This window comes from Oncorhynchus kisutch, linkage group LG21 (genome assembly GCF_002021735.2).
Source record: "Oncorhynchus kisutch isolate 150728-3 linkage group LG21, Okis_V2, whole genome shotgun sequence".
Classification (NCBI taxonomy): Eukaryota; Metazoa; Chordata; class Actinopteri; order Salmoniformes; family Salmonidae; genus Oncorhynchus; species Oncorhynchus kisutch.
In genome coordinates, this window is record NC_034194.2 from 18,767,097 (window position 1) to 18,791,536 (window position 24,440).

The 24,440-nt window shown below is 42.3% G+C and overlaps 2 protein-coding genes across 3 annotated transcripts in view; both read left to right on the forward strand.

The window, feature by feature from the left end:
• The window catches only part of LOC109866243 (scavenger receptor class A member 5), a 48,908-nt gene extending 39,550 nt beyond the window's left edge, over nucleotides 1–9,358 (forward strand). Inside the window, exons 8-9 of the mRNA XM_020454794.2 lie at nucleotides 1,724–1,912; nucleotides 7,446–9,358. Of these exons, the coding sequence (XP_020310383.1) occupies nucleotides 1,724–1,912; nucleotides 7,446–7,579 (323 nt within the window). The 3' untranslated portion in view covers nucleotides 7,580–9,358. The remainder of the gene's footprint in view (nucleotides 1–1,723; nucleotides 1,913–7,445) is intronic.
• A 3,940-nt stretch (nucleotides 9,359–13,298) lies between these two features.
• LOC109866257 (lymphokine-activated killer T-cell-originated protein kinase homolog) lies at nucleotides 13,299–24,438 on the forward strand. 2 transcript variants are annotated; one of them, XM_020454813.2, is made up of 7 exons: nucleotides 13,299–13,426; nucleotides 13,634–13,824; nucleotides 14,015–14,324; nucleotides 14,946–15,075; nucleotides 23,564–23,734; nucleotides 23,874–24,088; nucleotides 24,122–24,438. In XM_020454813.2, the coding sequence occupies exons 2-6, from the start codon at nucleotides 13,646–13,648 to the stop codon at nucleotides 24,065–24,067; spliced, it is 984 nt and encodes a 327-aa protein (XP_020310402.1). In that variant the 5' UTR covers nucleotides 13,299–13,426; nucleotides 13,634–13,645; the 3' UTR covers nucleotides 24,068–24,088; nucleotides 24,122–24,438. The 2 variants fall into 2 exon arrangements, with proteins under 2 accessions (XP_020310402.1, XP_020310401.1); XM_020454812.2 differs by having other exon boundaries at nucleotides 23,874–24,438.
• Nucleotides 24,439–24,440: the final 2 nt, after the last annotated feature.

Sequence of the window (24,440 nt, forward strand, 5' to 3'; positions counted from 1 at the left end):
ATCGTCAAAGGCATTTATAAGGTATTGCTTTTATAAGGTATTGACAGCACTGTTTTAGTGTTTTCTCCCATAAGACTAAACAACTCTTTTTCTAGAACAAATACTTCAGTTGTGAAACTACAGATAGATATCATGAGTGTGGTGGTAGAAATGGGAAGTACTGGTTTTCATCTTATCAATTAGCTTGACTTTAATAGGCCCTGTATTATACTGTGCATGAGTCTCTCTCAGGAGAAGTCTGCTAAGAGGTTTTCTTTTGGATGTGTGATTAACTTAACTTAAGTTTCTGTCTGAACTTCTAAAATGATTTGAACAAACCAAGCCTCATGCTGGCTTGAAGGTAGGTCCTTACCTGGCTGCAACATGTTTTTCATTAGGGATTTTGTTGCAGGATTACAGGACTAGGCTTCATTATAGGACTAGGCTTCATGTGCAGGGGAGCTGTAATATGACATCCTGGCAAGAAATAGCATTTTCTCTCCATCCAATTCTTACTAAATCTTCCCAAACATGATGGTGGATGGGGGGCTCCTCGGATCAACCTCCCACTGTGTGTGCTGGGGGAAAGAGACGCCTACTGTCTTGTGGGGCACACGGTCACGCGCATGCACTCGCGCACACACACACATGCGCGCACACACACACACACGAACGAACGAGGATAATGACAATACCCACCCAGAACCCTTTTTAAACAAGGCAGTCTAGCATCAACACACACAGCGGAGGTGACCTGTAATGGAGGAGATGGTCTCAGCACAGTTACGATAGCACATAGACTGGTCCCTGTGATGGCCATCTAGAACACAGATTGCGTATGCCTAACCAAAATGCTGATGAACACATTTAGTCAACTAAAATGTATTTTGACAAACTGTAATAATTTCACTTGATGATATGGCTGATATCCGGTCCCTGCATCTCTATTTCTTGTGACAACATTCTCAGACCAAATTCCTGACCTTGTTCCTGTGCTCTTCTCGAGTCTATCCTCCAGATTCATGTTCAGCCATTGGAGCCCCAGGTTATCCATCTCCTAAAAAGGTCAATAAAGGCTAGTTCAGTCAGAGTTAATCTTCCAATGGGAGGTACTAATTGTTTTCAACACCTTCTCCTGCCCAGACAACACCACAAATTTCACTCCAAACTCTTTATAACTGCAGTTATGGAGGTCACCAAGTGTGGAGGCAGTAATTACCCCTAATAGAAAACCCCTTTGAACAAACAAGCTTCATGGAAAGCATTTCCTAAAGATGTGTTCAAGTGTTTTGTTTTATTTTCCCGCTTATGAAAAAATTATTGACATTAAGTAAAGTTAGAAAGATGTTTGGCTTGTTGCTCCATACCTGATGGATTTATTGTGTCTACATGAAATGTACAAACAGTGTTTTGAACAAACTAATCCAAAAAGTATGACTTCACTAATCCAAGACATGCTGGTAAACCAACCTGGTTGGGAAATCAACAGCAAATCAACAAGCCAGTGTCCTCTGAATATTACTGTAATTTAGTTGACTTTACAGAAATGCACTCTATGATCCATCTTTGAGGTTAATACACTGAGTCAAGCCACCTCAATCTGATCAGTGTTCTGTGGCTAGGGGTTTTGTTTGGCCCATAACCAGCTTCCCCTTTCGAACCACCATCCATGTCTCTCTCCCCTGCTGTGTGCGTGTGTGTGTGTGTGTGTGTGCGTGCATGTGCATGCGTGCGTGCGATTCAGTGGATGAGACACTGGTGAGGCTGGTGAATGGATCAGGCCCTCACGAGGGGAGAGTGGAGGTGTTCCACGAGAGACGCTGGGGAACGGTGTGTGATGACGTCTGGGACAAGAAGGACGGCGACGTGGTCTGCAGGATGCTTGGCTACAAAGGAGCCTTCGAGATCCATAAAACAGGCCGGTTTGGACAAGGTAAGCCTTTTGGCTGTTTTTATCTCTATGGAGATTTGAACTAACTACAGTGCAGACTGTGATAAACTTGTGTAAAAATTAGGATTTTTACAAGTTTTTGTTGTAATTGTACTTTTTTATGGTGGGTATTAGTGCACAAAGCATTTGAAAACTACTGAGATTCATATATGTTTATAGGGAACATCATATGAGCCAGATGCCATCAAAAATGTGCCAGTGGTAATATCCATCTGTTTCCTCTCTTATGACCTATTTTCCACAACCATCATTACATCATGCATACAAACACATCTATGTTTGGTCCAATCAAAATATTAGGGTTTTGTTCAAATTAATCTGGACAAAACAAAAAAAACAAATCTAATTCCAATAACCATTTTTTAAAATTAACAATAATTCACATTTACTTTTGAGGATTAAATAAACAGTTGTAAATGTGTCTTTCTTTCATAGACCCCATTTGCAAAGCAAAATGTTGTTTCTTTTATTCTTGACCTCATCCTGACCCATATTTGTATCTATAATTATGTTAGAGATGACATTGTACATGGTCAATACAATAAATAATTCTCAAAATAAGTGTTGAGATGCTGGGTAAACCAGTTTAGGAGGCATGTCTAGTTAAAATAAACCCAACAGTGATGTATTAGGCCCAGTCCAAACATCTGTGGTGAATGTACACTATACTATACTGGTCCTGGCCAAGTTTCCTTTTCAAGTTCATGCTGCACTCAAGATGTTTCAGTTATTCAATGTTCTGTAGTTGGTGGTGCTCAAACTTGGAGTCTTCTCTCATGGTGCTAAATGTGGTAGAATGACCTTAAAGCAGAAACTCTGATCATACAGAGTGTGTTTGCCAACATTCTGAGGGAAAATATTGCTCACACTCAAAGTTCAAAATGTTTCTGTGAACAAACGGATAGAGTAGACAGACGGTAGGTCTACCAGGTCCTGGTCCCTTCCCAACAGTACTGCTGGTCATAAAGTATATGGAAAACAATACGGAACGATATTTCCGTACACACAAAGGGCCTCCTTTGAGCATTAGTGATACTACTACTTTTGAGGGAAGACACACAAATACATCAAATAAAATAGCTGAAATGGAGACATTAGTTCCTAACTACACACATAGTTCTCATTGTAGACGTATATTTACACAATATATCAGACAAGCCCTGTCATTTCAAGGGTTGATGGTCTTGTCTGCGGCCTCCAGCCAGTGTAGGATATTTTTGGCCTCTTATCTTATATCAAGTCCGTCTATGAATCCCCTCACTGGTACACAGCCCCGATAGGCCTATGGGGATGAGGCCCACATGCACATCTGTAAACTGTCATCTTAGAGTGAAAGAAATGAAGGTCTGATTCAGGATATAAAAAGCATATTGTACTTTTTGTGCTCATTATGTTGCCAGCATTCGCATATAACCCTGAAGCAAACGAAGACCAGGAATTATAATGTGAAATCTCATGTGGGATAAGAAAGACATGCTTATGCTAATGTTAACTTTGTGGGAACTTTTTGGGGGAGAGTGATATCCTTATGACATATTGCATTTAAAACATATATTATTCTGGATTGGTTTGGTAAACTGTATATAGTGAGTATAAAAAACCATTAAGAACACCTTCCTATTATTGAGTTGCACTCTCCCCTTTTGCCCTCATATCAGCCTCAATTCGTCTGGGCGTGGACTCTACAAGGTGTCAAAAGCTTTTCACAGGGTTGCTGGCCCATGTTGGCTGGATGTCCTTTGGGTGGTGGACCATTCTTGATACACACAGGAAACTGTTGAGAAAAATCCATCAGCGTTGCAGTTATTGACACAAACCAATGTGCCTGGCACCCACTACTATAGGCCGTTCAAAGGAACTTACATTTTTTGTCTTGCCTATTCACCCACTGAATGGCACACATTCCCAATCCATGTCTCAAGGCTTAAACATCATTCTTTAACCTGTTTCCTCCCCTTCATCTACACTGATTGAAGTGGATTTAACAAGTGACATCAAGAAGGGATCATAGCTTTCACCTGGATTCACTATGGTTTTCCTGCATGTATATTATCCCTTGTTGTTATAAATCAAAGAAAGTTGTAGTTATGTTAGGCATACAGTGCATTCGGAAAGTATTCAGACCCCTTGACTTTTTCCACGTTTTGTTACGTTACAGCCTTATCCTAAAATAGATGTTTTTTTAAAATCAATCTACAGACAATACCCTATAATGACAAAGCGAAAACATGTTTTTTTAGACATTTTTGAAAATGTATTAAAAATAAAAAACAGAAATACCTTATTTTCATAACTATTCAGACCCTTTGCTATGAGCCTTGAAATTGAGCTCAGGTGCATCCTGTTTGCATTGATCATTCTTGTGATGTTTCTACAAATTGATTGGAGTCCACCTGGGGTAAATTCAATCGATTGGACATGATTTGGAAAGGAACACACCTGTCTATATAAGGTCCCACAGTTGACAGTGCATGTCAGAGCAAAAACCAAGCCATGAGGTCAACGGAATTGTCCGTAGAGCTCTGAGACAGGATTGTGTCAAGGCACACATCTGGGGAAGGGCATCAAAAAATGTCTGCAGCATTGAAGGTCCCCAAGAACACAGTGGCCTCCATCATTCTTAAATGGAAGAAGTTTGGAACCCCCAAGATTCTTCCTAGAGATGGCCGCCCGGCCAAACTGAGCAATCAGGGGAGAAGGGCCTTGGTCAGGGAGGTGACCAAGAACCCAATGGTCATTCTGACAGAACTCCAGAGTTCCTCTGTGGAGATGGCAGTCATTCTGGAAGGATCTCCCATCTCTGCAGCACTCCACCAATCATGGTAGGGTGGCCAGACGGAAACCACTCCTCAGTAAAAGGCACATGACAGCCCACTTGGAGTTTGCCAAAAGACACCTAAAGGACTATCAGAGCATGAGAAACAAGATTCTTTGGTCTGATGAAACCACGATTGAATTCTTTGGCCTGAATGCCAAGCATCACGTCTGGAGGAAACCTGGCACCATCCCTACAGTGAAGCATGGTGGTGGCAGCATCATGCTGTGGTGATGTTTTTCAGCGGCAGGAACTGGGAGACTAGTCAGGATCGAGGGAAAGACGAACGGAGCAAAGTACAGAGAGATCTTTGATGAAAAACTGCTCCAGAGGGCTCAGGACCTCAGACTGGGGTGAAGGTTCACCTTCCAACAGGACATTGACCCTAAGCACACAGCCAACACAATGCAGGAGTGGCTTCGGGACAAGTCTCTGAATGTCCTTGAGTGGCCCAGCCAGGGCCCGGACTTGAACCTGATCGAACATCTCTGGAGAGACCTGAAAATAGCTGTGCAGCGATGCTCCCTATCCAACCTGACAGAGAAGAATGGGAGAAACTCCCCAAAAACCGGTGTGTCAAGCTTGTATCATCATACCTAAGAAGACTCGTTGCTGTAATCGCTGCCAAAGGTGCTTCAACAAAGTACCGAGTAAAGGGTCTGAATACTTATGTAAATATGATATTTCAGTTTTTTAATATATTTATACATTTGCAAAATGTTTCTAAAATCTGTTTCTGCTTTGTCATTATGGCCGTTTGTGTGTAGATTGATGAGGAAAAAAACATTTTAATCCATTTTAGAATAAGGCTGAATAGTTTCCGAATGCACTGTATATTTGAGGTCCTATGTCTTTCTCTAACCTGCTTATTTGGCAAGTAGGCAAATTAGATCGGACACAGTGTATTTTACATTAGTTATCTTTTGTTTGTTTTGAATCCAATCCTTCAATTACCCTCAACCCCTCCCATCTGTATCTGAAGACCATCCAGTTTTGTTTTCTATTTACCGTATATGTTTAACTGTGCTGTTACACAAATGTTCCGAACCTATACATACCGATTGAAAGTGAATTTTGTTCTCAAACCCAATGTTGAATTCAGTGTCCCACATCTACTGTTGTAACTCACAACTCATTATCATGAACAATGGAGTTCCTAAGATTGTGTTCATACGTTGGACATTCATTTTGCACATCATTCTTCAGACAGCAATTATTACTCAAGCCATCGAGAGATTTTGACTGCGTCTTGAAATTATTTTAATTTGGACCGGGAAACAGGCACTAGAGGGTGTCGTCTCGTATGTTTGTCGGCCTCTCAGTTCTGTCTTCAATGTAATTGATACCACAATAAACCCAATTTCAGACATAGATTCCATGCCAGAGGTCGCCTCTGGTGACTCTTGGCTACCCTGCCTGGTGCCTGTGGACAGGGGAGAGGAGAGAGGAGAGAGGAGAGGCTTGCGCCAGTCTCCAGAGCCTCTGTGTTTGTGAAGCCATGACATGCTCTCATCCCTCTGCCAGATATCTGCCTCACATTGATGCTTCCAAGGGCTCTCAGAGGAGAGTAGTGTGATGAGTAAGAGGAGCCTGAGTATGACCAGACCAGACTGCTATCACACTCTCTTTCATTCAGATAAAGGCTGTGATTTGCAAAGAAAAACAATAGAATAGCAGAGCCTGATACTTGGCCGCCCCTATATTCCCTCCCTGTATATCCCTCCTTTATCATCTTAGCTGTGAATCATACTTTTCTGTAAGTCCTGAATACTGGAGTCGATCTGGATGTTTTTTTTATTAATAACAGTGGGAGGCTGAGAGGACATATGTGCACTGTTAGGTTCATCTTGAATAAAGTCTGTCTGTCTGTCTGTCTGTCTGTCTGTCTGTCTGTCTGTCTGTCTGTCTGTCTGTCTGTCTGTCTGTCTGTCTGTCTGTCTGTCTGTCTGTCTGTCTGTCTGTCTGTCTGTCTGTCTGTCTGTCTGTCTGTCTGTCTGTCTGTCTGTCTGTCTGTCTGTCTGTCTGTCTGTCTGTCTGTCTGTCTGTCTGTCTGTCTGTCTGTCTGTCTGTCTGTCTGTCTGTCTGTCTGTCTGTCTGTCTGTCTGTCTGTCTGTCTGTCTGTCTGTCTGTCTGTCTGTCTGTCTGTCTGTCTGTCTGTCTGTCTGTCTGTCTGTCTGTCTGTCTGTCTGTCTGTCTGTCTGTCTGTCTGTCTGTCTGTCTGTCTGTCTGTCTGTCTGTCTGTCTGTCTGTCTGTCTGTCTGTCTGTCTGTCTGTCTGTCTGTCTGTCTGTCTGTCTGTCTGTCTGTCTGTCTGTCTGTCTGTCTGTCTGTCTGTCTGTCTGTCTGTCTGTCTGTCTGTCTGTCTGTCTGTCTGTCTGTCTGTCTGTCTGTCTGTCTGTCTGTCTGTCTGTCTGTCTGTCTGTCTGTCTGTCTGTCTGTCTGTCTGTCTGTCTGTCTGTCTGTCTGTCTGTCTGTCTGTCTGTCTGTCTGTCTGTCTGTCTGTCTGTCTGTCTGTCTGTCTGTCTGTCTGTCTGTCTGTCTGTCTGTCTGTCTGTCTGTCTGTCTGTCTGTCTGTCTGTCTGTCTGTCTGTCTGTCTGTCTGTCTGTCTGTCTGTCTGTCTGTCTGTCTGTCTGTCTGTCTGTCTGTCTGTCTGTCTGTCTGTCTGTCTGTCGCTCGCTCTCGATCTCTCTCTCTATACAGGTACTGGGCTCATCTGGATGGATGATGTGGCCTGCGTTGGGAACGAGGACACCATTCACCAGTGCAAGTTCTCAGGCTGGGGTAAGACAAACTGTGGGCACGTGGAGGATGCGGGGGTGACATGCAACAACTAACACCCACCATTTGAACCCCCACCGAGTTCAGTTACAAACTGCTGAGATTAGTTGCAGTTGACAGGCAGCGTGAGGTAGAGCAGAAGAGCTGTATCCTGCTGTCCTACACCCACCCACCGCTGTGGGCAACTGATTTGACAGTTATGTGCAAACATGCTTTGATTTCAGACCCCTTAGGGCCTCTTGGATGGCTATTGTTCATGTAAAGTAGGTTTATCAATAGCAGATACTTCTTAGCTGAACTAGATTCAGTGCCAAAAATGGACCAACTTAAAAAATGGTCAGTCACAAATGTTTGTCAAATTTTTTGATAGATAAAGCGATTACAAAGAACAGAAAGGGGAAGAGATGCCATTTTAAATGGATGTATGACTTGGCCCTAGTACGATTTATTGGTTTGTGTCTGACAATTTGACTATTTCTGCCTGTAGAGCCAAGCATAGTTTTTTATCATCATGAATGAGAGTCTCTCTCTCTCTCTCGTTTTTGCTTCTCCCTTCAACAGTTTTTCTTTTGTTAGAGCCCAAAAATGTCACCCTCTTCATCGATAATTGCATGGGCGGTTGGAAGATTGACGCTTGGTTTACGTATGGAAACCATGACTCTAACGATGAGTAAGACAAATTACAGCCTAAGAGGGCAAGTTACAGTTTGGGGGAAAATAAAGTGAAATGGTAAAACATGCACAATGAATTGAGGTTTCTCACAGGAAATGAAACAGGGAAATATGTATTATTGTGTGAAATAAACAAAACCAACCCCTGATGTCAGATACTTTCACATGTAAATCACGTGTTGACATGATATGATGGCTGTAAGAAAAATATTTCTGTAGATGATCCCTTGCCAAATATTGATTTGGGATAAACAATGAAATGTGCGGAGGTCCTGAGGACTAGGTTTGATCCACTCTCAGACTCATGAATCTGGACTATCTCAGTATTTCATCTGGAGCAGTGGAGCAGCTCCCCTCAGAAATGGTCCTCACTTTTATCAACTATGGTTCATGCGCAGACAAGTGCTATAGAGGTGTTGCAAAGCACTCGTTTTCTAAGCCAACAGCCAAGGAGAATACCTTACAATCTCTATATATTTTCACTCAGACTGATCATGCTTCCCTCTTGGGAAAGGTCCTTCAACAGAAAAGAAAGGAGAAAAATGTTTTCTACCTAAAATATTTTCATACAAAACATTTATTCTGGGAGATATTATTCTGATAGATATTCCTACAGTACGTGATCATCTCTATTGTAATCCTGTCTCAGATATTCAACCAGGGTGCAGTTAGTCTGTGAACATAACAGAGGTTATTCTTGCATGGATCTTCAACTGTGCTGGAAATGAATCACTGTCATGCAATGCTTTTTCACATACATTTATGGGAGCAGACTGCACACATTTGCTTTGTATAATAGGGACCACAAACCCAGGTTCCCACTTCAGGAACATACTATCAAATGCCAGGATGGTATGATTGCTATGTGAAGTCAAGATTGGTTGATTTGTTATACTATGGTTATACTTGGTTATACTGTGGCCCTAATCACCACTTTTATTGGACAAAGGGACTGCTGAGGAATGTAAATATCTGCTTATTGATTGTGCTGGTCATAACACCCAGATAACAATACCTGAAGTAGTATGAAATAGACAAATAAATACAGTGAATATGTGACAAGAATATTTCATATGTCCATTAGACAATACTTTTTACTAGATTTTTCAGATTTTTAAATTGTTCATGTACCATGGAAATAATAAAATATACATTTGTTTATACATGTGGACTTGATTATTTTCTGATTAGGATGAAAATGGTTGAGGCAGTTCAGTTGAAAGCTAAGTAATCCTAGCCCATACCCTAGATACAGTACATCAAGAGAACAGGTGAGGAGGGATAGAGGAAGTTGGGTATGTCATCTCTGGTTTGACAACTGAGAAGCAATTACCTTAAAAGTGGTTCCACATGAAGGACGAAAATAGAAATGATTGCTGGAGAATCACCTGATCACCTCAGCATATGGTGAGCCTAGGGAGAACAAAGACCCTGAATTACGGCTGAGGGGAAGATGCTTCTAAACAATGTTTGAACTTTTATTGGATGAAACATTTCTATGGAAGGTAATAAGAACATATTTAATTTTGCATTGTGAAATGTTTAGGTTAATCTGTTTCATACACTCCCCTTGTGAAAAGTCCTTAGCATCTGGAACTGTCTCAAATGATTTTCTACCCTCAGTTTTATGTCAAATGCAGACAAACAACAAGTATTTTATTTGAGGTATGACCGAGGACAATATTTCTGAAGCGATAATTCAGGAGAATTCACAGATGGACACAGGAACCGTTGGACTCCATTATCCTCTATAGTTCCCAGAGGACCTCTCTCTGGCATTAACATCCATGACTGTCACATTGAGTCAGCTCGGTAAGAGGGGTTTGAAATAACAGTGCAACCATTTATAGAGATTTTGTGCAAGGGGTAGTGGGCTCAATAACTATACCTCTTCAGTCCATTTATAGAAAGAAACTACATTGTTCAGAGCAGTTTAGGGTCATGTCACAGAACTCAGCAAGAGAAAGAGCAGTTCCAGTAATCAGCACTGCTAGAAGTGTAAGCTTCCTCAGAGTCTTCCTGAACTCCCCCATGTGTCCATGTGTATTCTGGACAGGATAAGTTCTATAAGAAAGAGTCCTCCCTTGAGATTTGACAAAGGCTGTTTGCTATTGTAAACTAGAGAGAGTTATCAGTGGCTGTTGGCCTGGATTTCCTGAACAATCTTCCGTCTCCTGTGTCTGGGAGGATGAATGATTGAATGTTCAGATGAAGATGCTGCTGAGAGCTGTGTTGGAACACACATTCTGTCAACATGTCCATATAGCTACAGAATTTATTAATATACAGTACCAGTCAAACGTTTGGACACACCTACTCATTCAAGGGTTTTACTTTATTTTTTACTATTTTCTACATTGTAGAATGATAAGACATCAAACTATGAAATAACACATATGGAATCATGTAGTAACCAAAAAATATTTTTGATTCTTCAAAGTAGCCACCCTTTGCCTTGATGACAGCTTTGCACACTCTTGGTATTCTCTCAACCAGCTTCATGAGGAATGCTTTTCCAACAGTCTTGAAGGAGTTCCCACATATGTTGAGCACTTGTTGGCTGCTTTTCCTTCACTCTGCTGTCCAACTCATCCCAAACCATCTCAATTGGGTTGAGGTCGGGTGATTTTGGAGGTTCAGGTCATCTGATGCAGCACTCCATCTTGGTAAAATAGCCCTTACACAGCCTGGAGGTGTGTTGGGTCATTGTCCTGTTGAAAAACAAATGATCATCCCACTAAGCGCAAACCAGATGGATGGCGTATCACTGCAGAATGCTGTGGCAGCCATGCTGGTTAAGTGTGCCTTGAGTTCTAAATAAATCACTGACAGTGTCACCAGCAAAGCACCATCACACCTCCTCCTCCATGCTTCACGGTGGGAATCACACATGCAGAGATTATACAATCACCTACACTGTGTCTCACAATGACACGGTGGCTGGAACCAAAAATCTCAAATTTGGACTGATCAGACCAAAGGACAGATTTCCACCGGTCTAATGTCCATTTCTCGTATTTCTTCGCCCAAACAAGTCTCTTCTTATTATTGGTGCCCTTTAGTAGTGGTTTCTTTGCAGCAATCTGACCATGAAGGCCTGATTCACGCAGTCTCTTCTGAACAGTTGATGTTGAGATGTGTCTGTTACTTGAACTGCAATTTCTGAGGCTGGTAACTCTAATGAACTTATCCTCTGCAGCAGAGGTAACTCTGGGTCTTCTTTTCCTGTGGCGGTCCTCATGAGAGCCAGTTTCATCATAGCGCTTGATGGTTTTTGCGACTGCACTTGAAGAAACTTTCAAAGTTCTTGAAATGTTCCGTAGTGACTGACCTTCATGTCTTAAAGTAATGATGGACTGTTTTTTCTCTTTGCTTATTTGAGCAGTTCTTGCCATAATATGGACTTGGTCTTTTACCAAAAAGGTCTATCTTCTGTATACCACCCCTACCTTGTCACAACACAACTGATTGGCTCAGACGCATTAAGAAGGAAAGAAATTCCACAAATGAATTTTTGACAAGGCACACCTGTAAATTGAAAAGCATTCCAGGTGACTGGGACTACCTCATGAAGCTGGTTAAGAGAATGCCATGAATGTGCAAGCTGTCATCAAGGCAAACGGTGGCTATTTTGAAGAATCTCAAACATGTTTTGATTTGTTTAACACTTTTTTGTTTACTACATGATTCCATGTGTTATTTCATAGTTTTGATGTTTTCACTGTTATTCTACAATGTAGACAATAGTACAAATAATGAAAAACCCTTGAATGAGTAGATGTGTCCAAACTTTTGACTGGTACTGTGTGTACACTGGACATGATCCAAAATACTGTAAAGCTAAACAATAAGCCATACATGGTCAAAATGCAGTTGATTATTCAAGTAAAACAATGGACAAATAAACCATGTCTACAGAACAATGTTTGACATTGAAAACATGCATGAAATGATTCAATTGTGGATTTCCCCAAATCTACCAAATTTGAGCAGAGCCAGGGACAGCTCCTTCTCCCCAACCAGAGCCCATGCTGAGGTTTGACCAAGGAACACACTCTACTTTTCTATAAAACCAACCACAACATGTAGCAAGCACAGAAAAATGTGCCAATTTCCCTCTGAGGTTTAGTTGAACATTTGTTTTCTAACCAAGGTACTGTGTTCTTCATATTATACTATGCTTCTGCTATATCAGGTTGAAGGAAAGAGAGGAAACTACATGTAAACCTGACGGGTAGGAGCGTTGTGCCAGTAACAGAAAGGTTGCTAGATTGAATCCCTGAGCTGACAAGGTAAAAATCTGTTGCTCTGAGCAAGGCAGTGAACCCACTGTTCCCTGGGTGCTGATGACGTAGATGTTGATTAAGGCACCACTCTGAAATGTAGAAGAGACATTTCAATTGAATGCATTCAGTTGTACAATTGATCAGGTATGTCCCTATTGAAATCAGTTTTCACCAAGGATTAAACAGCATGCAGTACCACCTGGAAGTGCAATATGGCTTGGGCATGGTCTGCCCATGGCTATGTGGAGAAATGTGGCGAGACACAATCAATGAGCCCCAACTGTGCTTGGGGACACACATGCAGGCTGCAGCAGACATCTGCTCAAATGTGGTTGGATAAATAACAAATGAAACACAGAATTTGTTCCTGGATCTGCAGAATATCTGAAATTATGGATATCTGTAAACTACTGGAATCCAGGATTCGGGCCCAAAGATAAAGATGTAAGAAAAAGGAAGTTTCATTATAGCGCTTGATGGTTTTTGCAACTGCACTTGAAGAAACTTTCAAAGTTCTTGAAATGTTCCGTAGTGAAGGTGTTCTTAATGTTTTGTACACTCAGTATAGATGTGCCCACAGTCCACACACAACTTTCCTCTCTATTTAGCGCCTAAGTCTGCTCTCTGGTGGTGTAATCAATGTATTTTACTTTACAAATATTTTCTACAAGCATAAACAGAGTTTTAATCAAACCAGAAACACCATTAGCTACATCAGTACTTTATATTATACACAAAACAATGTGTTAATGCCCCTGACCTGTATTTCAGATAGTTGGGAGGCTACATATTTTAGAAACGCTTTTTTCAATCATTTTGACATATTGCAGTTTGTCCTTCTAGGGCGCCTGTATTTAACATACGAAAACATTTAGGATTTTTAAACGTTGGGCGCCTTTTCTACTGCATATTTTGTGATCAAGACAATACAGGACAGAAATATTGGTAAGAATAATCACTGAATTTGTTCATAAACCTTTATCACATTATGCTGTAACGTTAGTTACGTAAAAATATAATATTCGCACTTGAGTAAATTAGGTCGTTGATCGCTAATTTTGGGTCCTTGCGATAGATTATGATTGTTATTGAAGTTAGCTAGCCAGCTTTGCTAGCATTGAGGTACTTTGACTCTGTCTTATGTGTTCACAGATCGGTGAAAGAATGGACTCTTCTATTGCCAGTGATGTGAATGCATTTAAGACGCCCTGCAAACCATACAAGATTAAAAGCCCTCTCTCTGATGGCGCACCCAGTCCTAGAACCCCTATAACCATCCCTGCCTCCCCTTTCATGAAGAAACTGGGATGTGGAACTGGGGTGAATGTTTATCTCATGAACAGGTTTGTTTTGTGGGATAACCTTTATGTAATTCATCCTTAATCCCAGCCAACTATAGACATATTTCCATATGTTAAATACACATCAGTGGTATATCTTTCCTATACATCTCTTTACATTATATTCTGTCATTTAGCTTCTCAATATTACCTATGGAGTTGGTATGTCATGTTCCTATGTGCTCTTTTGCAGACTTGGTACATTTAACCAGTCTCCATGGGCTGTCAAAAAGATCAACAGCAAATGTGCTTCAAAACAGGTGGGTGTATTCCAGAGAAGACTCAGTGACGAGGCAAAGATCCTGAAAGGCCTGCACCACCCAAACATTGTTGGATTCCGTGCCTTCGCCACTGCCAAGGATGGCTCCAAGTGCCTGGCCATGGAGTATGGTGGGGAGCAGTCCCTGAACGACCTGATAGAGAGGAGGAGAGAGGAGGGCCTGAAGGCTTTTCCAGCTGCCACCATTGACAAAGTGGCCTTACATGTGGCACGTGGCCTACAGGTAACATCCTGCTCATCTTTTGAATCTAGTTTTCACCTGGTATTGATCTGGAATGGGTTACAGGGGGAGGAATGGAGATACAGCTTGTAACATAAAGCTGTAATACCAGGGGTACTGTAGTGCCGACTGGATGTGATCATCCAGCTCATCGATATGGATTGGCTCTATTCTCATGCTTTGGGGGCAGAGAGGTCATGTAAGCAAATGTAATTCAAGATTGCTGTTATACATTTCCCCTCAATCAACGTGAATAATACGTGGTGATGAGGGGTATTTGAGTTTCTCCTCCATTAGTGTCATTACGTCAACAATTTCAGGTTTAGGATTTCAAATGTTCTGTAATACCCTGAATGGGTGTTGCTTTATGCAGCAGTTCAGCACCATTACTGAGTATAGGAATCTTTGATTCATGGCCTAGCTATGACCAAATTAATTGAAAAACCACCATGAAACACCCCTCTGAAATGGAAATGATTTTCCTGTTTTCTCATTCACTGTCAGTTACCAGATGCGTCATGTTATTCCATATTTTAATGGGAATCAAATGCATATGGCTGTGTACAATTGGTATAGAAAATATATGAAGGAAACGCTTGAAATGTATATTTGTTTCACCTTCAGTACCTTCACAACGCGAAGAAGCTACTACATGGCGACATGAAGTCTTGCAATGTTGTCATCAAGGGAAACTTTGAGACTGTCAAAATCTGTGATGTGGGAGTCTCCTTGCAGTTGGATGAGAATATGAAAGGTAGATATCACCATCTGAGCTCAATACATACACTCAAACACTGGTAAAATAGGCAGAACTTGGTATTTTAGTCTCTTTTCTACATCTGTTGCTCTTGTTAGACAACCTGTCTTTGTCTCTGTTTAGAAAGTGTGAACCTGAGAAATTAGCCGGATGTAGGACCTGAACAAAATACATTCCTAGCCCTCTTTAGTTTAGGTCTTGATGCCAAACATCTGTTGTTCTTGCAACATAGCTGTTGCGCGCACTCATGTCCTGAGCCTAATGGAACACATGCCCAGTGGTTGCATCATGCTCATGCTTTCTGGGAAACACAGCGTTTCTATTCATAGTAGGGATGCTGTAGGGAAGGGTATAGAGTAACAAACAATGTGCAGGTGGTTTGCTATGTAAACAATCTATTTTATTCATCAAATTGTATTTGTCACATGCACCGAATACAACTGCTGTAGACTTTACCGTGAAATGTTTACTTACAAGCCCTTAACCAACAATGCAGTTCAAGAAATATAGTTAAGGAAATATTTACAAAATAACCTAAAGTAAAAAAACAAACAATAAAAAGTAAAACAATAAAATAACGAGACTATATACCGGGGGTACCTGTGCAGGGTTACCGGTTAGTCGAGGTCATTAGTACATGTGCAGTAGGTAGGGGTAAAGTGACTACGCATAGATAATAAACTACGAGTAGCAGCCGTGTTAAAAGAAAGGAGAGGGGGTGTCAATGTAAATAGGCCGGGTGGCCATTTTTTATTAATTGTTCAACAGTCTTAGGACTTTGGGGTAGAAGCTGTTAAGGAGCCTTTTGGACCTAGGCTTGCCATGCGGTAGCAGAGAGAACAGTCTGACTTGGGTGACTGGAGTCTGACATTTTTGGGGGCCTTCCTCTGACACCACCTGGTATATACAGTGCATTCGGAGAGTATTCAGACTCCTTAACTTTTTCCACATTTTGTTACGTTACAGCCTTATTCTAAAATGGATTACTTTTCTTCCTCATCAATCGACATACAATACCCCATAATGACAACCAGAAAACAGGTTTTTAGAAATGTTTGCAAATGTATTAAACAAACTGAAATGCCTTACTTACATAAGTATTCAGACCCTTTGCTATGAGTCTCGAAATTGAGCTCAGGTGCATCCTGTTTCCATTGATCATCCTTGAGCTCTTTCTACAACTTGATTGGAGTCCACCTGTGGTAAATTCAAATGATTGGACATAATTTGAAAAGGCACACACCTGTCTATACAAGGTCCCACAGTTGACAGTGCAAGTCAGAGCAAAAACCAAGCCATGAGGTCGAAGGAATTGTCCTTAGAGCTCCGAGACAGGATTGTGTCGAGGCACAGATCTGGGGAAGAGTACCAAAACATTTCTACAGCATTGAAGGTCCCCAAGAACACAGTGGCCTCCATCATTCTTAACTGGAAGTCGTTTGGAACCACCAAGACTTCCTAGAGCTGGCCGCCCAGCCAAACTGAGCAATCAGGAGGGGGGCCTTGGTCAGGGAGGGAGCTCCAGAGTTCCTCGGTGGAGGCGGGAGAACCTCCCAGAAGGACAACCAGCTCTGCAGCACTCCACCAATCAGGCCTTTATGGTAGAGTGGCCAGACGGAAACTACTCCTCAGTAAAAGGTACATGACAGCCCACTTAGAGTTTGCCAAAAGGCACCTAAAGACTCTGACCATGAGAAACAAGATTCTCTGGTCTGATGAAACCACAATTGAACTCTTTGGCCTGAATGCTAAGTCTCACGTCTGGAGGAAACCTGGCACCATCCCTACGGTGAAGCGTGGTGGTGGCAGCATGCTGTGGTGATGTTTTTCAGCTGCAGGATCAAGGGAAAGATGAACGGAGCAAAGTACAGAGAGATCATTGATGAAACCTGCTCCAGAGCGCTCAGGACCTCCGACTGGGGCGAAGGTTCACCTTCCAACAGGACAACGATCCTAAGCACACAGCAAAGACAACGCCGGAGTGGCTTCGGGACAAGTCTCTGAATGTCCTTGAGTGGCCCAGCCAGGGCCCGGACTTGAACCTGATCAAACATCTCTGGACAGACCAGAAAATAGCTGTGCAGCAATGCTCCCCATCCAACCTGGCAGAGTTTCTGAGGATCTGCAGAGAAGAATGGGAGAAACTCTACTGGTGTGCCAAGTTTGTAGCATCATACCCAAGAAGACTCGAGAATATAATTGCTGCCAAAGGTGCTTCAACAAAGTACTGAGTAAAGGGTCTGAATACATATGTAAATGTAATAGTTGCAAAGATTTCTAAAATGCCTTCAACTGAAATGTCTTCTGCATTTAACCAAACCGCTCTGAATCAGAGGCTGTAATGTAACCAAATGTGGAAAAAGTCAAGGGTTCTGAATATTTTCCGAATCCGCTGTAGGTCCTGGATGGCAGGAAGCTTGGCCCCAGTGATGTACTGGGCCGTACGCACTACCCTCTGTAGTGCCTTTGTCGGATGCCGAGCAGTTGCCGTAACAGGCGGTGATGGAACAGGTCAGGATGCTCTCGATGGTGCAGATGTAGAACTTTTTGAGAATCTGGGGACCCATACCAAATCTTTTCAGTCTCTTGTGGGAGAAAAGGTGTTGTCGTGCTCTCTTCACGACTGTCTTGGTGTGTTCGTTTGTTGGTGATGTGGACACCAAGGAACTGGGACGTGTTCGGCCCTCAGTTTTCTGTAATCCACAATCAGCTCCTTTGTCTTGTTGAGGGAGAGGTTGTTGTCCTGGCACCACAATGCCAGGTCTCTGACCTCCTCCCTATAGGCAGTCTCATATTTGTCTGTGATCAGGCCTACTACCGTTGTCTTCAGCTAAATTAATGATGGTGTTGGAGTCGTGCTTGGCCACACAGTCGTGGGTGAACAGGGAGTACAGCAGAGGACTAAGCACGCACCCCTGAGGGGCCCCCGTGTTGAGGATCAGTGTAGCAGATGTGTTGTTGCCTACCCTTACCATCTGGGGCGGCCTGTCAGGAAGTCCAAGATCCAGTTGCAGAGGGAGGTGTTTAGTCCCAGGGTCCTTAGCTTAGTGAGCTTTGGGCACCATCGTGTTGAACACTGAGCTGTAGTCCATGAACAGCATTCTCACATCGGTGTTCCTCTTGTCCATGAGGTTGTAGAACCTCTCAAAGAGAAAGGCAGGACAATACAAGTCCATATATTCTTGTATTTCAGAAATAGGCTGTAGGCCTACAGTATACATATGTCAAGACACAATAGTGAATCATTTGAACTGTCAAGTGAAATGCGATAAGAGTTTTGTTAACCTCAAACCAAATGCAGAAAAGCTTTGTTTGCATATCGATACTTGTATTTAGAGTAAAATTGCTAATAGCGTCGATCCTATCCTGGTAACTTGAATCCTTCTTTTGGTAAATATTTTGAGCAATGTGTGTGTAATTAATTATAGTTATAGACATTAACATGGGTCGGAACAAAAAGGGTCTAAAAAAAGTTTACAATACCTCAATGTATTATATAATTGGGCTTTTAGGCACATCAATTCCTCATCTGGAGAGTTCCTCATGTAACGGATGTGAAACGGCTAGCTTAGTTAGCGGTGCGCACTAAATAGCGTTTCAATCAGTGACGTCACCTGCTCTGAGACCTTGAAGTAGTACTTCCCCTTGCAGATGGCTTTTGCGTGGCTTTTGTGGAGCGATGGGTAACGATGCTTCGTGGGTGACTTGTTGATGTGTGCAGAGGGTCCCTGGTTCGCGCCCGGGTATGGGCGAGGGGACGGTCTAAAGTTATACTGTTACACTCAGAACATGAGAACATATGAAAGCTGGTGGTTCCTTTTAACATGAGTCTTCAATATTCCCAGGTAAGAAGTTTTAGGTTGTAGTTATTATAGGACTATTTCTCTCTATACCATATTATGTATCGTATTTCATATACCTTTGACTATTGGGTGTTCTTATAGGCACTTTAGTATTGCCAGTGTAACAGTATAGCTTCCGTCCCCCTCCTCGCTCCTCCCTGGGCTCGAACCAGGAACACAACGACAACAGCCACCCTTGAAGCAGCGTTACCCATGCAGAGCAAGGGGAACAACCACTCCAAGTCTCAGAGCGAGTGACGTTTGAAACGCTATTAGCGCACACCCCGCTAACTAACTAGCCATTTAACATCGGTTACACCAGCCTCATCTCGGGAGTTGATAGGCTTGCAATCATAAACAGCGCAATGCTTGACGCACAATGAAGAGCTGCTGGCAAAACGCACAAAAGTGCTGTTTGAATGAATGCTTACGAGCCTGCTGCTGCCTACCACCACTAATTCAGATACTTGAATGCTCAGTCAGATTATATGCAACGCAGGACACGCTAGAGAAACTAGTAATATCATCAACCATGTGTAGTTAACTAGTGATTATGATTGATTGATTTGTTTTTTATAAGTTAAGTTTAATGCTAGCTAGCAACCTACCTTGGCTTACTGCATTTGCGTAACAGGCAGTCTCCTTGTGGAGTGCAGCGAGAGGCAGGTGGTTATAGGGTTGGACTAGTTAACTGTAAATTTGCAAGATTGTATCCCCCGAGCTGACAAGGTGAAAATCTGTCGTTCTGCCCCTGAACGAGGCAGTTAACCCACCGTTCCTAGGCCGTCATTGAAAACAAGAATGTGTTCTTAACTGACTTGCCTAGTTAAATAAAGATTAAATAAAGGTGTTAAAAAATAAATTCAAAAATACCGACTTTGTTATGAAAACTTGAAATCAGCCATTTCAATTAGTCGGTCAACCTCTACTCTCTTTCTAAAATGATCTGCCGAAATAGTTGCAACCCCTATTACTAGCCCGTTCAACCTCTCTTTCGTGTCGCCTGATATTCCCAAAGATTGGAACGCTGCCGCAGTCATCCCCCTCTTCAAAGGGGGAGACACTCTAGACCCAAACTGCTACAGACCTATATCTATCCTACCCTGCCTTTAAGGTCTTCGAAAGCCAAGTTAACAAACAGATTACCGACCATTTCGAATCCCACCGTACCTTCTCCGCTATACAATCTGGTTTCAGAGCTGGTCATGGGTGCACCTCAGCCACGCTCAAGGTCCTAAACGATATCATAACCGCAATCAATAAGAGACATTACTGTGCAGCCGTATTCATCGACCTGGCCAAGACTTTCGACTGTCAATCACTACATTCTTATCAGCCTTGGTTTCTCAAATGATTACCTCGCCTGGTTCACCAACTACTTCTCTGATAGAGTTCAGTGTGTCAAATCGCATGGCCTGTTGTCCGGACCTCTGGCAGTCTCTATGGGGGTGCCACAGGGTTCAATTCTCGGGCCGACTCTCTTCTCTGTATACATCAATGTCGCTCTTGCTGCTGGTGATTCTTTGATCTACCTCTACGCAGACGACACCATTCTGTATACCTCTGGCCCTTCTTTGGACACTGTTAACTAACCTCCAGACGAGCTTCAATGCCATACAACTCTCCTTCCGTGGCCTCCAACTGCTCTTAAATTAAATGCAAGTAAAACTAAATGCATGCTCTTCAACCGATCCCTGCCTGCACGTCCAGCACCACTACTCTGGACGGTTCTGACTTAGAATATGTGGACAACTACAAATACCTAGGTGTCTGGTTAGACTGTAAACTCTCCTTCCAGATTCACATTAAGCATCTCCAATCCAAAGTTAAATCTAGAATTGGCTTCCTATTTCGCAACAAAGCATCCTTCACTCATGCTGCCAAACATACCCTCGTAAAACTGACCATCCTACCGATCCTCGACTTCGGCGACGTAATTTACAAAATAGCCTCCAACACTCTACTCAACAAATTGGATGCAGTCTATCACAGTGCCATCTGTTTTGCCACCAAAGCCCCATATACTACCCACCACTACGACCTGTACGCTCTCGTTGGCTGGCCCTCGCTTCATACTCGTCGCCAAACCCACTGGCTCCAGGTCACCTACAAGTCTTTGCTAGGTAAAGCCCAGCCTTCTCTCAGCTCACTGGTCACCATAGCAGCACCCACCCATAGCACGCGCTCCAGCAGGTACAGTGCCTTGCGAAAGTATTCGGCCCCCTTGAACTTTGCGACCTTTTGCCACATTTCAGGCTTCAAACATAAAGATATAAAACTGTATTTTTTTGTGAAGAATCAACAACAAGTGGGACACAATCATGAAGTGGAACGACATTTATTGGATATTTCAAACTTTTTTAACAAATCAAAAACTGAAAAATTGGGCGTGCAAAATTATTCAGCCCCCTTTAAGTTAACACTTTGTAGCGCCACCTTTTGCTGCGATTACAGCTGTAAGTCGCTTGGGGTATGTCTCTATCAGTTTTGCACATCGAGAGACTGAATTTTTTTTCCCATTCCTCCTTGCAAAACAGCTCGAGCTCAGTGAGGTTGGATGGAGAGCATTTGTGAACAGCAGTTTTCAGTTCTTTCCACAGATTCTCGATTGGATTCAGGTCTGGACTTTGACTTGGCCATTCTAACACCTGGATATGTTTATTTTTGAACCATTCCATTGTAGATTTTGCTTTATGTTTTGGATCATTGTCTTGTTGGAAGACAAATCTCCGTCCCAGTCTCAGGTCTTTTGCAGACTCCATCAGGTTTTCTTCCAGAATGGTCCTGTATTTGGCTCCATCCATCTTCCCATCAATTTTAACCATCTTCCCTGTCCCTGCTGAAGAAAAGCAGGCCCAAACCATGATGCTGCCACCACTATGTTTGACAGTGGGGATGGTGTGTTCAGGGTGATGAGCTGTGTTGCTTTTACGCCAAACATAACGTTTTGCATTGTTGCCAAAAAGTTCAATTTTGGTTTCATCTGACCAGAGCACCTTCTTCCACATGTTTGGTGTGTCTCCCAGGTGGCTTGTGGCAAACTTTAAACAACAGTTTTTATGGATATCTTTAAGAAATGGCTTTCTTCTTGCCACTCTTCCATAAAGGCCAGATTTGTGCAATATACGACTGATTGTTGTCCTATGGACAGAGTCTCCCACCTCAGCTGTAGATCTCTGCAGTTCATCCAGAGTGATCATGGGCCTCTTGGCTGCATCTCTGATCAGTCTTCTCCTTGTATGAGCTGAAAGTTTAGAGGGACGGCCAGGTCTTGGTAGATTTGCAGTGGTCTGATACTCCTTCCATTTCAATACTATCGCTTGCACAGTGCTCCTTGGGATGTTTAAAGCTTGGGAAATCTTTTTGTATCCAAATCCGGCTTTAAACTTCTTCACAACAGTATCTCGGACCTGCCTGGTGTGTTCCTTGTTCTTCATGATGCTCTCTGCGCTTTTAACGAACCTCTGAGACTATCACTGTGCAGGTGCATTTACACGGAGACTTGATTACACACAGGTGGATTGTATTTATCATCATTAGTCATTTAGGTCAACATTGGATCATTCAGAGATCCTCACTGAACTTCTGGAGAGAGTTTGCTGCACTGAAAGTAAAGGGGCTGAATAATTTTGCACGACCAATTTTTCAGTTTTTGATTTGTTAAAAAAGTTTGAAATATCCAATAAATGTCATTCCACTTCATGATTGTGTCCCACTTGTTGTTGATTCTTCACAAAAAAATACAGTTTTATATCTTTATGTTTGAAGCCTGAAATGTGGCAAAAGGTCGCAAAGTTCAAGGGGGCCGAATACTTTCGCAAGGCACTGTATATCTCACCGGTCACCCCCAAAGCCAATTCCTCCTTTGGCCGCCTCTACTTCCAGTTCTCTGCTGCCAATGACTGGAATGAACTGCAAAAATCACTGAAGCTGGAGACTCATATCTCCCTCACTAGCGTTAAGCACCAGCTGTCAAATCACTGCACATGTACATAGCCCACCCAACTACCTCATCCCCATACTGTATTTATCTTGCTCCTTTGCACCCCAGTATCTCTACTTGCACATTCATCTTCTGCACACCTACCATTCCAGCGTTTTAATTGGTATATTGTAATTACTTTGCCACCATGGCCTATTGATTGCCTTACCTATAGACTTTTTCTACTGGATTATTGATTGTATGTTTGTCTATTCTATGTGTAACTCTTTATGTGTCAAACTGCTTTGCTTTATCTTGGCCAGGTTGCAGTTGTAAATTAGAACTTGTTCTCAACTAGCCTCCCTGGTTAAATAAAGGTGTTCTCAACTAGCCTACCTGGTTAAATAAAGGTGTTCTCAACTGGCCTACCTGGTTAAATAAAGGTGTTCTCAACTAGCCTACCTGGTTAAATAAAGGTGTTCTCAACTAGCCTACCTGGTTAAATAAAGGTAAAATAAATAATACATTTAAAAAAAATCTTTATTCTTAGTGTTTCTCACATATGTTCCCAACCAATTCTACTTTTGGATTTTCTGAGAACCAACAATACTCACAAATAAACTGTTGGTCAAATATACCAATGCCCAGTAAGCCTAAAAACCCATGCTTTAATCACTGTATGACATGTTTAAACCTCTTCCTGTTTCTGCTCCTCTCTCAGTGAGTGACCCCAAAGCAGAGTATGTTGGCACTGAGCCGTGGACGCCCAAGGAAGCTCTGGAGGGAGGAGTGATCACTGACAAGGCAGACATCTTTGCCTACGGACTGACCCTTTGGGAGATGATGACTCTGGCCATGCCTCACCTGGAGATTTTGGACAGTGAGGAGGGGGGTAAGGAGAATTCTATATGTCTAGAGCTAATTTAAAAAGGCAATTTCACTTGTTTTGGATTTATGTAAGACTTCTGTTCGAAACAAGATAATTTGCTCAATAATGGTTTTAAATAATTGTATAAACGTTACATTCTCAGATGATTCATTGGAGGACTACTTTGATGAGGATGCCTACTATGAGAAGTTGGGCACCCGGCCAGCGCTGGACTCTGTCAGTCTCGGGGGAGCCTACCAGAGAATGGTGGAGCTGTTCTGGCTCTGCACGGAGGAGAATCCACAGAAACGCCCCTCAGCTACCCAAATAGTTCAGGTTCTGGAGTCCAACATGTAGGTGGACAACAAAAATAGTGAGGCCACATTGTCATAGACTGACCAGTCTCATCAAGCCATACTGTCATGACTAGACCGGTGTCCAGAAACCTTGACTTTTGTAATATAATTGTATTATTCTGTCCTGTACTCTTATGCCTGTACTCCTTTTTCAGGTGAAACATGTAAATTTAATTATTTACATTTCAGTATACTGCTATGAAAACAAAAGGAATTCAAAGAAGTAGGTTTTTCTTCCAGTTGTTTAAACTAGAGTTGACTAATAATTGAGCATTTTAGTGTCCTGTGGGCATACATGGTTTGTGCAGTGTAGATTCATTATGTTGTAAAGTGTCATGAATGTCAATCATGTGATTAAATAAATTGCTCAGATG